This window comes from Buceros rhinoceros, unplaced genomic scaffold, assembly GCF_000710305.1.
Source record: "Buceros rhinoceros silvestris isolate BGI_N320 unplaced genomic scaffold, ASM71030v1 scaffold27579, whole genome shotgun sequence".
Classification (NCBI taxonomy): domain Eukaryota; kingdom Metazoa; phylum Chordata; class Aves; order Bucerotiformes; family Bucerotidae; genus Buceros; species Buceros rhinoceros.
The window spans coordinates 1-12,346 of record NW_010430224.1 but is presented as its reverse complement, the minus strand read 5'-3'; the positions used below and the strand labels follow the sequence as shown (position 1 = coordinate 12,346).

At 46.5% G+C, this 12,346-nt stretch overlaps 1 protein-coding gene across 1 annotated transcript; it reads right to left on the bottom strand.

The window, feature by feature from the left end:
• Nucleotides 1–7,325: 7,325 nt before the first annotated feature.
• On the bottom strand, nt 7,326–12,338 carry VIMP (VCP-interacting membrane protein; the record flags this gene model as incomplete). The annotated part of the gene is made up of 5 exons (XM_010142971.1): nt 7,326–7,405; nt 8,935–9,013; nt 9,110–9,199; nt 10,398–10,504; nt 12,320–12,338. Coding segments are annotated over 5 exons (375 nt in total), but the record flags the coding sequence as incomplete, so codon positions are not given.
• Between the last annotated feature and the right edge of the window lie 8 nt (nt 12,339–12,346).

Genomic DNA, 12,346 nt, shown 5'->3' with positions numbered 1-12,346 from the left:
GCAGAACACAGAAGTATTGAGTGAAAAGTATGTTTGTGGGAAGAGGAAGAAAAGAACTAAATGGCGAAAGAGAGGGAGAGGAAGAGTCGAAGCTGGACTTTTCCCTGGGTGAAGCCAGGGAAGGACAGGAGCATCGTCGCTTGGCAAAAGCCGGCTGGGAGGTGAGGAGGGTTCCTGGGCTGAGGCCACGTGCTTTCACAAGCAGCAGAATGCCGGGGAAGGGTTACAAATGCAGCACTGGTTTGGGCACAGTGAGTAACAGCTTCCCCACAGCTTCATGTGTGCTACCAGGCAGAGAAGAGCTTGATGAAGATCCCCAAAAGGGCTCCTCAGAAGCTGACCATGATGAGACATGGAGGCACTCACACCCCAGACAGGCACCGGGCAAAATTGCCTTTCTGAGATCTTTCTCCAGGGAGTGGGACCCATGACCTCAATTCTTCCCTAGTAGAAGAATCCCAAACCACAATTTAACCCAAGAAAACCTTTTCTGCTATACTGACCTTTTCATCCCTTCCATACAGGGAAACCCCCGCCCAACCACGACTGCAATTCCTTTCTGCTTCCCAGGATTCAAAATGCTTCACTATTATTTCCAACTGTCGGTGCCCCAGTTTCGTTCTGCGTGGCCTGGGGTTATCCTCAGCCTGTGCTACTCTGCACACATGGATCTTTCACTCACCTTGCAAAAGGAACCTCATCAAACTCTGTGTCTCCCCCTTCCCCACAAGCCTGCTCATCAGGTCCTGAAATACAGGACATGGGCAGATGTTTGAGCTAAAATAAAAAGTAAGGGCACACTTTTCCAAGAGAGGGGGATGTGGCAAGTCTCTGAGAGGGAATGGGATTACACTCAGCATGCTCCAAATCGCCAGCAAAAATCTCCTGATTCAAGGGAAAGCCACTGTGGCCTATGAATTACAGGAAACGGCAGAGCTAGCGTGGTTAAAAGGCCATAAAAAAGAGAAGGGTTGGGGCTGAGGAGCTGTCAGTTGGCTTCTTCCCAATAAAGAAAAGAAGTTAGTCATCAGAACTGAAAACTTCGTGCGACTTCAGCACACATGGAAATGATGAGGTGGAGCAGCACACTCCCGTGTTGGATCTCCTTGGTTCTCATTTGGCACGTTCCCACCTCCTTGTACCTCCAGAGCAATGATGGTCCCGGACCTCGCCACGTGCCGGGGGTGAGCAGAGAGCAGGGGCAGGAGAAGGAAGGGCCACTTTCTTGAGCCCAGGATTTAACCCAGAGAGGATGCACCTTCAGAGATCACACACCACCACGTGAGGTCACACCGCCGGCTGTAGGACCAAGACATCCAGCCGTTCGGAGGGGGGAACACTGCGATGCTCATGCAACCTCCCTAAGCACACCCAAGCGTCTCACTTTACTTCATTTATTGCGCCAACCCCCCCGGTCCAAAGCGTTAGGTGGGCAAAAGCTCCTTTGGCTGCTCCTGCCCCCTCCCCTGTTCTTGCATAGAGCAGCCGCTGTTTCCACTATAGGAAAAAAGAAAAAAAGGCAGACGAAGGGAAAATTTGAAGAGTGTGGCTTAGTTCTTCCAGCTGAGTTATAACCCTGCCGTTACCTGCCTAGAGTACGTTTGTAACCTGGCTGGCAGAGAAAGGTCATATTGCACAATCACATTAAGTGCCTTCCCCTATTAGTAAGTAGTTCACACTGTATGTTAGAGATCCTACAGATTAAGAGACAGTATTTTTCTCACATAACTCTGTATACAAGCATAAACGCATCTTATGCAGCATGTTTTCTATTCCCACGTGGGATTGCTTGAGGAAATATTTCAAGGGCTCTCCGAAATACGAAAAGGCTGCCTGGCGTGTGGGCTCTGTCCCCGTGCTTACATCCCAGTCACTCCAGTGAGATTAGTACCAGGACCAGCCGGCGAGAGCCCGCTGGACAGGCCCACACAGTTCAGATTCATAATCAGATTAACGGAACTGTAATCCTATTTTTAAACAGTGAAAAAGCCAAGTCCTTGAAGCCACAAGCTTTTTATGCACATACGGAGTAGACATTGTCCTTTTGGAATAAAGGAGCTTAATACCAAAAGTTTCTTCCACGTAGGAGACTCTAGCCCAGAGCAGAAAGAGGGACCATCTCGCATTATAACTGCTTCTTTTTCCCATCCCATCCCATTTTTCCACAGGGATGAGCCCACTTTTAATATCCACAGGATGTACCTTCTACAAGAGACATTCTTAACCATAGTTTAAAATAATAGTTGAAGAGAACTACTTCCCAAATCCTCCAGAAACTTTAATTATGAATGTTCCAGTACTTAAAACCGATACTTTAGAAACGACCCAGGCACTGGAAAATGAGCATACTTCATATATTCAAGGTAACAGACTCACGGCGGAAAAAATCTAGCTGGGCAACCAGAATCGTTTGTCTCTGTCACGGTATTTCCAGCCCTGTTGCATTTTCCCAAATGATGCAGAAACTCCTTCCCCAGCTCCAGCACCCACATTTTTCCCCCTCCCCATCCTCTCCTGGTCCTGCCACGGACCAGTCCCAGCCCTTCCTCTTAGTTGAATCACTCAGGAGATGCTCCTTCAAGGGACAATAGAAGGGCGGCGGGTGGCTGCTGGCTGGAAAGGCAGCCCAACATTGCCATCCCACGGCCCGGCCCCGCAGTGCACCGGCCGCGGAGCCACGCTGCGGGCTCGGGAGGCGTGAGAGGGGATGGAGAACCCTCCTGCTCCCCGCACAGCTCCTCGCTGCCTGCTCAAGCCTCCTGGTCAACACACCGCTGAAAATGGCTAGGATGGGTGGTTAAAAATCAGCGGTCTGAGCCCGGCAGAGACAGGGAGCTGCTGGAGTGGGGCCAGGGGAGCCCCAGGAGTGACCCGAGGGTGGAACCCTCTGCTGGGAGGAGAAGGAAGGGAGAGAGCTGGGGGGGTTCAGCCTGGAGCAGAGAAGGCTGCGGGGAGACTTTAGTGTGGTGGCTCAGTACTTAAAGGGACCTATCAGAAAGATGGGGACAATCTTTTCAGCAGGGCCTGCTATGCCAGAACAAAGGGTGATGGGTTAAACCAAAGGAGGGAGATCGAGACCAGAGAGAAGGGAGAAATTTGTTGCACTGAGGGTGGTGAATCAGTGGCCCAGATTGCCCTGAGAGGTGACAGAAGCCCCATCCCTGGCACCATTCCAGGGCAGGTTGGACCCTGGGGCTCTGGACAACATGCTGTAGCTGAAGATGTCCCTGCTCACTGCAGGTGGTTGGTCTAGATGACCTTTAAAGGTCCCTTCCAACCCAAACCAGTCCGTGGTTTGATGATCCTATGAGATGCAACACACCTAAGAAGCAGAACAGCTAATGACATGGCAATCACACCCCCAAAGCAGCCATCAGCCAACCAAAGATTACTCCTTCCAGTATGGGATGAAGTAAAGCTTTAGGAGCCAGGTTTGGTTTGTTTGGTTTTTATGAAAGTGCATCTTGTAGGCCAACTGGGCAGGAACTCCCCATTTTAATGCACTAGAACTAGACTGAAAGGCCAGGTACTTCAACATACCCATTTTCCTTCCATTCTGTCTAAAAAGAGTTTTCCAAGTTCTTTCCCTTGCCATCCCTACGCTGCCCATGGTCCCAGATCTCAGTAAGCAGCACACAAAACCTTGATGAGTAAACTATGGCAGCCACAGAGGGAGGGATGGAATTATTAGATTATCAGTGGAGATCTTCCTCCATGCAGAAAGTGGTTTTTAGCAGCTATGCACTTCAAAAGAGAAATGATCACAGAAAAAAATAGACATCAGAGCAGCGGCTGCATACCTGCCAGCCCCTTGCAATGAAAACGTGTATTCACCGCCAAAACTGAGCCGAGGAGACCTGGCAGCCACAGAGGGAGGGATGGAATTATTAGATTATCAGTGGAGATCTTCCTCCATGCAGAAAGTGGTTTTTAGCAGCTATGCACTTCAAAAGAGAAATGATCACAGAAAAAAATAGACATCAGAGCAGCGGCTGCATACCTGCCAGCCCCTTGCAATGAAAACGTGTATTCACCGCCAAAACTGAGCCGAGGAGACCTCTTCTATCGCAGCCATTGGTTGCTTCATAAAAACCGATGGAGGTTTTTGAAGCGGCTGGCTCTGAAGCTGGGAATATGGGCAGGGTGTGTGTCAGGCTTGGAAGCTCACAGAAAATCAGCTACAATGGTGCAGCTGGGCCAGGCCACCACCCAGCCAGCAGCCGTATGCTTTTCCTTTGTGGTTGCAGAGCTGTTCCAAAAGCTAATCTTCCAATCCAAAAGGAGAAATTAAAACAAAAAAAAAAACCAAACAAACTCTTCAGCCCATCCAAGTCTAGACCGGCTTTTCCTGCAGTTGGAAATCCTACCGTTTCAGTGTTCAGCAAGAGCACGGACAGAAACACCCTGTGCCCTGCTCTTGGCTCACCTGATCCCTGAAAAGGTGTCACTTTTCAGAGCAAAAATCATCCACAGGGTGGATCCGACGTGATGCAGGATGTGTGCTGATGTGCAGCCAGGCTTGAACGAACAACCCGCTGGAGATGGGAACTGCCTGGTGGCTGTTAACCGCAGCGCTGCTGGTGAGACATAGGGACACTGTCACGCTGGGTGCCCTCCTCCTTCACAGCGCTCTCTGAATGCTGATGCTCCTATCAGACATCTCCTAGGGAGGGAAAAGACAGAGCCCAAGAGAAAACACCCCGATCTAAACCCTTGAGCTGAGCGCATGAGCACAATCTAATGCCTTGAGTTTTGAGTCAAAACAGTGCAGACCTGGTCAAAACACAGCAGATTGTATTTGTTAGTACCCACATTTCACCCCCACGTTCAGTCTCTGCTAGGAGAGCAGCTCCTAGCAGATACGGGTGCAATTATTGTTTTCATTGCTTAACACGCAAGTAATTGAGGAGCACCCGGGAACAGCCCTGCCGACAGACTCTCCGTTGCCCTCCCTCCCCAGTCCACCCTCTGTTGCTCATTACTAAAAATTTCCAGTATAAGGAACATATTTTTTAAACAACTAAGTATGCTGTATCACTCATAAAAGCTTTCTCTTGTTTTTGAAAGGCATAAATAAAGCCAAGTAAATATTATGAGAGTGACGACATGGTTTTTGGGTTCAGTTTTAATTCCAGTGCTCAGGATCTCCTGATGAACCATTGAGAGAACTACATATACACCAGACCTCATCTGCAATTTAAAGAAACCAAAAAACTTTGTTCCTCCAGCAAATAAATCATCTGAAAGGCAAGAAAAAAATCCCGATCTGCATTTCTTGAGCAACTAACATTTCTAGGGTATTTTTTTCTGTCTTTGAACACTTGCTTGACCTGGGATTTTTCAGTTCCCCAAACAAGTGGGTGAAGTACCATTATACAGCGGTTTAACAGCACTGCATTAACCCTAGGTTTGTTCTCTAGCTTCTTCCAGACAAAAACATTTCCAGAACATCTGCACCAGCAGAGTTCAGAGGCTTCTTGCATAACTGCTCTAAGTAGGGAGCAGGGGTGGGGGGGGAAACGTCTCCTGAAGGCTTTTTAATATGATCTTTCATCATTTTAAGTTCTTGGGAATTCATACCAAAGTAGGAACAATGGATTCATTAAATAGTTCGCTTTCACCTAATGCCTTCTGCGTGTTCACTCTCAAGCTACAAAGCAACAAGCACCACCTTTCCAGACTTGACTGTGGTCAAGGGAGAGCTCTGAAGCCAGAGGAATAACCCTCCCCTCTGCCTGTGCAGGCTGTGAGCCAAGAGAGCAGCTTTACAAACAGAGGTTCTTCCTCCCACCCTGTTCAACAGCTTAGAAGTGTCTCATCAGGAAAAACTTTGGGACTTGAGGGTTAAAATAAAAAGCAGAGAGAAGGCTGAAGTTTCCAGAAATACATAAATCACTTCATTCTCCCTGGGTATGTCTTAATAAATCTTAGAATTGGGTAAAAATCCATATCCCCACTCCCAGCCAGAGCAGCTCCTGAGTCACAGAGGAAGATTAGCACATGCTCAGTTCAGACCTGCTGATTTATTTTTTCAAATGTTTTTACTGAATTAAACCAACCCATCCTTACCACTTGATCAACACCAGGAATTCCGCTTCTTTAACACAACCACCTCCCCCAGCTTTTTCTGAAGAAACCACCTCAGTCTGTTGTCTGTTTCCCCATCACAGGAAGAAAAGGTTCCCCAAAGGCATGAGGTAACAACTTAGTCCTCTTTACTGACGAGAAATCTTCAGATCTGGAAGATACCCTTCCCCACCTCTATTTTAAAGATTTAAACCTGAAGTGACATAAACCAGCCTATGTTACAATGGAAATTTCAGTTTACACACCAAAACGCACAGAAGCCAGGAAACAAAAAACAGTTTCCATTGGAATGATAGTCACCTTCTCACTTCATCCTCTGCATGCACCTGAACACACATTTCATGGCTCTGTTCCTCACCATCTCATTAGCTGGCATCTTTGCCAGAACACCCAAACAAAACTGTCAGAACAGTTGAAAACCCCCATTTGTTTATGGAGGTAGCAAAATGAAAATCATTTTGCTAGGCAAAGGCAGTTGATCTCTCACCTTGCTTTACTGCACTCAAATGTACACCTTCTATATAAAAAGATGTTGAAAACCACAGGGTTGTAAATACTAGATTTATTATTTTTTCACAATTATATTTAATATTAATAATACTTTTTTACAAAGCAGTTGAAACTAAAAACAAAAAAGGAGTAACAATAAACACCCCATCTGCTGCCTAGCATCAGTAATCCTCACTGGTTTGTTTACCATTTATGAGGACAACATCATTCAAGGTAGCTTGTCACAGAGACTCTTCTGCAATAAATGGCCTTCAGTGCAAATCTGTGGGTCTGTCAGTTCACGTGGTCTTTCTGGAAGTCCCTCTGCCTAAAACTCAAAGTCTCTGCTGGTGATAAAATCCTTCCCCTCTAAAGTATCTTCCAGCAACACACAGTGAATCCGGTAACACATGGAAATATCCTCATTTTACAGAGGCAAACCGAGCGCAGATCATGACATCTGCCCAAGGCCAGTCTCCGACCAGCAGCCACAGAGCCCAGACCTCGCAGTCCTAGGCGGTTCACCTCGGCAGGGGAATTACCTGAAATAGCTTCTTCCTTCACTCTCTCTCAGAGGGATCAGGTATTTTTCTTGTGTAGCATCAATTACTATTTGGAAATGGTGTAAAACTGGTTTTGAGTTAACACCTGCACTGAGCCCAACCCCAAAGGAGTCCCTGTGACACGCGAACCGTAGGCATCAGACAGCGGGTACAACCTAGTGCCTCTCGGCACTAGGGAGGTTAACCTCAGCCTCCTGCCGATGGGCCTCTCCGGCCGGGCCTCCAGGAGCAAGTGCCACCTCCTTCACCAGACAGCGGGTTATAGCCTGGAAGTACAGAGGAGAAACCCACCGTGTTAAGATCTGTCCTCAACAAGCCTTTGCCAACACACGAGGAGCACCAAAAATAAACCTCATGACTGTTTGCACCTTGTTCGTACTTACTACACAGGCAGCAATTTAAGAAAAATGAAAGCAGAGAAAATACCCAGACTTGAGATGGTTTATTTTTGTAGTGCTAAAGTCAAAGCCACTGCAAAACACTCCTGTTTTCATTTGATCAATTTGGATTAAATTAAATTGAAACAAATTACCATTTAATTTCTCCAAGTCTGCACTAAAGCTCTACTGCAGAGTAAACAGAGCAGTAACAGTAACTCTTACAGTAAACTCCGTAAAAGCGTCTCTGTTCCCCAGTAGTTAGGGACTTAAAATAATCTTTTATTCCAGTCCTGCGAGGAAGGAGCGCTCTGAAGGTCAAAAGGTAAAGCCACTCATTACAACTGCAATGGAAACCGCTAAAGAATTGGAGAAGACGAGCACGTGCAGTGCGGCAAAGAGCTACTCCAGCAGAACCTCCCAGTGCCGTAACTATAACCAACTTCATTTTACCAGTTACGTACTCGGAAAGATGCAACTTGGCAAATGTCCTCAATTTGTTCGGAATGAGGCAACCGAGCACCTGGTAGGCTGGCTAACCGAGGAGATCTCAAAGCCATCTGCTCCACTGAAACTTCAGCATCTCCCTCCCCTCTTTGAAGTTTGATTTTCTCAGACTGGCCAAGTTCTGTTTTCTGCCTTCATTTAGCTGCTGAACAGTGCAGATGGTTCTTTCGCTTCATGTTGATCTACGTCACCAGCAGATCAGAGACTTCTAGTTCTATGATCTGCTACTTAAGCAAAGGTTTTGCTCAGGATGGAACTCAGAACAGCTGGAAAGGTGCCTCGACCCCAGCTGCCCTGATACTGCTCCTTAGCACAGCTTTCACCTGCACACTCCTCATCCCCCCAGTGGTGAATATCCCCTGCAAGAACTCTAGAAAATAAGAAGTTTAATGGTAAGATCCTCTGGCAGTTTTGAGAGGGTATACATCTGCAGGAGTTATATATTATATATAGTTATATATTCAATAGGTCATTACTGTGATACCTCATAAATAAGGTCACATTTTGCACAATTAAGTCTTTCATCTGCCTGAATCTACACAATACAAAATAAAATATCCTCTTCCTGCATTTAGTTAGTGCTACAGGTGGTTTAAAGACAGACCAGATTGTAAATTACTGGGCTTTTACAATAACGGGGGAGGGATCCCAGGAATACTGTAACAATCTATAACATCGAGTACAAAAGTCTCAGTGGGCTATGGCAAAAGCATTTACAAGAAAACTGAAACAGTCTCCCCAGAAGAAAAGCACCACAGAACCCTCCTGCCAGACAGTGCAAAGCAGGCCACGCTGGTCGGGGCAAAGAGCTCGTTTGTTTCTTCTGAGGAAAGAAAGAATACGCACAAGGCCTATGCATGCAGCAGGATAAATGTTTCAAGCTCAGAACATCTGAAAGATTTCATACTTACCACCTCCTCGCAAGGGCTTTTTATTTGGTTTAGATTTCAGAATTGCTGGTATGGTGGAGGAACCAGACGCTACTTCTTGCTGTTGGCAAAAACAAAAAGTTACTCAGAATTTACTCAACGTGAATTTGAGCTAATCTAACCACATAAACTGTAACCTAATGTACCAAGTTGTTACCTGGTTCAGCTTCAGGTTTCCTTTGTAGCTTTTTCCTTCTTGCATACTCTCCCACATCGCTATCTTATGCCTCCGCTTCTCTTCTTCTAGCTAAGGAACAAATCCAGGATACGCAAGACTAAGACTTCAGAGCTAACAGAATCACACGTACTACAGAAACAGCTACAACAGGCTCATCGAGACCCAGGGGATCTCCCTTTACCTGTGCAGTACCTCTGAGCTGACAGAAGTACTGACCCCCCCAAACACCCGTGATGTCGCAGCCACAGCACAACACCCCTCCTCATCACACACAGACTGTGTCTGCAGCTTCTTCTGACCGCCTGATGCTTTACAACATTTTGGAAGTAAATCAGAACCACGTGGCCAGCTTAAATGCTGCATTCATAAAAAGTACTAGGTAAAGGACATCAAGTAGGATTGTCATTTAATGGACAATGTCAGGTTCTACAGAAGAAAGTGTCGTAGGAGGTAGCTGCTCCTTCCGGTCACAGAACACACTGCTCCCCCAGTCCCTGCACACCAGACCCAGACTTCCTACACAGTGGCTATTCCACAACACAGCTTTCCATTCATTTCTAACTGCCAACATTTCTCCAAGCATCAGCTACACGAAACTGAGAGTAGCTGACTGCAGAAGAAGAACAGAAGAGCTGGGGTTAACGAGCAGCGTCACTGCTATGCTGCTCACAGCTGCTTCTCCACACTGCCCTACACAGCCACGCGCTATTCCTCGATATCTCCCACTGTCGTTACATTAGATCACAGCAACGCTGAGCTATGTTTCTAACAACCTGCATGCCATTAAGAACAGAAAATATGTGTAAGCTAAGTACAGTTAATCTAAATGCCAGTAAATCCCCTCCAGCCATTCACTGCCTTTAAAACGAAGTTTCTGTAGGTACAGATTTACCTGTAACAAAAGGATCAGGCCCACAGTGTCCCACACACACTTGCCAACAAGCAAGTGCCACAGAGATTAATCACCTCAGGAAGGAGCAGAATACTACACGTATCCATCACTCTGATCAACGAAGAGCATCAAGGCATCAGGACAGCATGTCAGTATGTGCTGACATCACTGGAGGCCTATCGTGGAACCTACTGCCTGGTGCCTGATACGGATCAAACTGTAGCAGAAGCGTAAAGGAGGGGGAAAACCCCACCACCCACATTCCAGCAGAGACACAAGTCTCCTGTTCTTCTGGCATCTAGCACAGAGTGAACCTTCTCTAAGAGCAGCAAAGGGCTTGATGAAAAAGCTAGGAGTGAAACACTCTCTGGTTACCTGTTTTTGCTTTTCTTTGTATCTTTCAACATCTGCGTTCAACTTCTCCTGCATCCTGAGGCGAGCTGCTAACAAAGCTTCCTGCCTTCTCACCACCTCATCACGTTCTAGGAGATTGGGAAAAGAGTTTGCAAAGTTATGTAAAATAAATTTGAGATGATGTCCTTCAAAGAGCTGTAAGAAAGAAAGGCTTGCACCTTCGCCTGCAGCTGTTCTGCAGAAAATCACAGCTCAGGCTCAGTTTCCAGCTCTCCTTCAACAGTAATTTATATGCTGATTTAAATTTTATAACACTTTAATATTTTAGAGCAGTTACTTTAATGGGATTTTAATGAATAAGTACTCTGATGTAACGAACCTCTAAGGAATGAAAATTCACACTTTGAGGATACTTGCATTTGGTCGATACAGATAATTTCAGGAACATCACCCAAGCTTTGCAGGGATTCCATTTTTACCCAGAGAATTCTTTTACGCAGAAGTATGAGGCCACCAGCCCACATCCCCTCCTACTCCTCCTGGCAACCGGCCCCACTTGTTTCATTACAGCAGTGGAGCAGTGGCAGATTTAACAGGTTCCATCAGCAGAGAAATTACTTAGAAATATCACCCCTATCTCGAGAGAAAACTGGCAGTCTCAGAAAAGCTACACTGAGTCACCACTTCTCTTCATGACCGGCTTAGGAAAAGGCAAAAGAAAATGACATCCAAACAAAGGCAAATACTGCTGTTTTTTCAATAGCTGAAGTATCGCCACATTTCTTTGTCTCCTCGTATGTTTGCTACCATCCAGTGATAAATATGTAAAAGAAATTTCACTACTTTCAGTAATTCTATTTTATAGGCAGTTTTGGCAATTAAATCAAGACTTTTTACAAAAGAACACCCGTAGGATAAGGGCACATGAGTAACGTTTTCTGGGCCCCCACGTACTGCCATGACAACACACCAAAGGAATCAGTGCCAAGCACTTCTTGTTCTGGCAGATACATCAGCATAGCCTGTGCTTTACGGCAGCAAGTCTCCAAGTGAGGCAGGATGGTGACGTAGTAGGATCTATAACCTACACCACAACTGAGGAGGTAACACAGACAAGAAGCAGTTACACCCCAAATGTACACAATCCTGCCAAGGTAGGGACTGAGAAGGACTAACTGGAAGGAGAGAGAGATGATTAATATCAATAAAAGATAATATTAATCAAAAGATCTCCCCCCAGAATTTAGATGTTTTGGTTTTGTCTGATAAGCCTAAAACTGACCACAACTAATTTTAACCACCATTCCCTCAGCTCTTGCACTATCAAAGACCAGCTATTCCCTTGTTCTGGGATGCCCCAATCCACTCCCAAATCCTTCTCTGACAACCTGTTAAAAACACTTTTCTTGGTCCAACTGCTCCCCAGCAATCTCTTCAGTAACATGATCTGTACAGTTTTGCAGGCCTAAGCAGTTATCCTGAGTATGAGGGTAGCAACAGGATGATGAGTAATGGTTTTAAACTGAAAAAGGGCAGATTTAGATGCCATATTAGGAAGAAATTCCTCACTGTGAGGGTGGAGAGTCACTGGCCCAGGCTGCCCAGGCGGGTGGCAGAAGCCCCATCCCTGGAACCGTTCCAGGTCAGGTTGGCCCTTGGGGCTCTGAGCTCCCTGCTCTGGGGGCAGATGTCCCTGCTCCCTGCAGGGGGTTGGGCTGGGTGAGCTCGGAAGGTCCCTTCAACCCAAACCATTCTACAATTCTATCGCTCAACATTAAAATCCCTCAGAACTGAATCTCTTTTGGTTACCAAACGAACTCTGTGTGTGTGCGGCTCTGAGCAGCTGCCTGACGTGCCCATCACTGGGGAGCGCTGGCAGGAGCCTAGAAGAGACCCGAGCACCGCCCTGCCCCACTCCGCGGAGCGAGCAAAGCTTCACTCACCCACGGCCGCGTCAGCTGCTCCCGGCT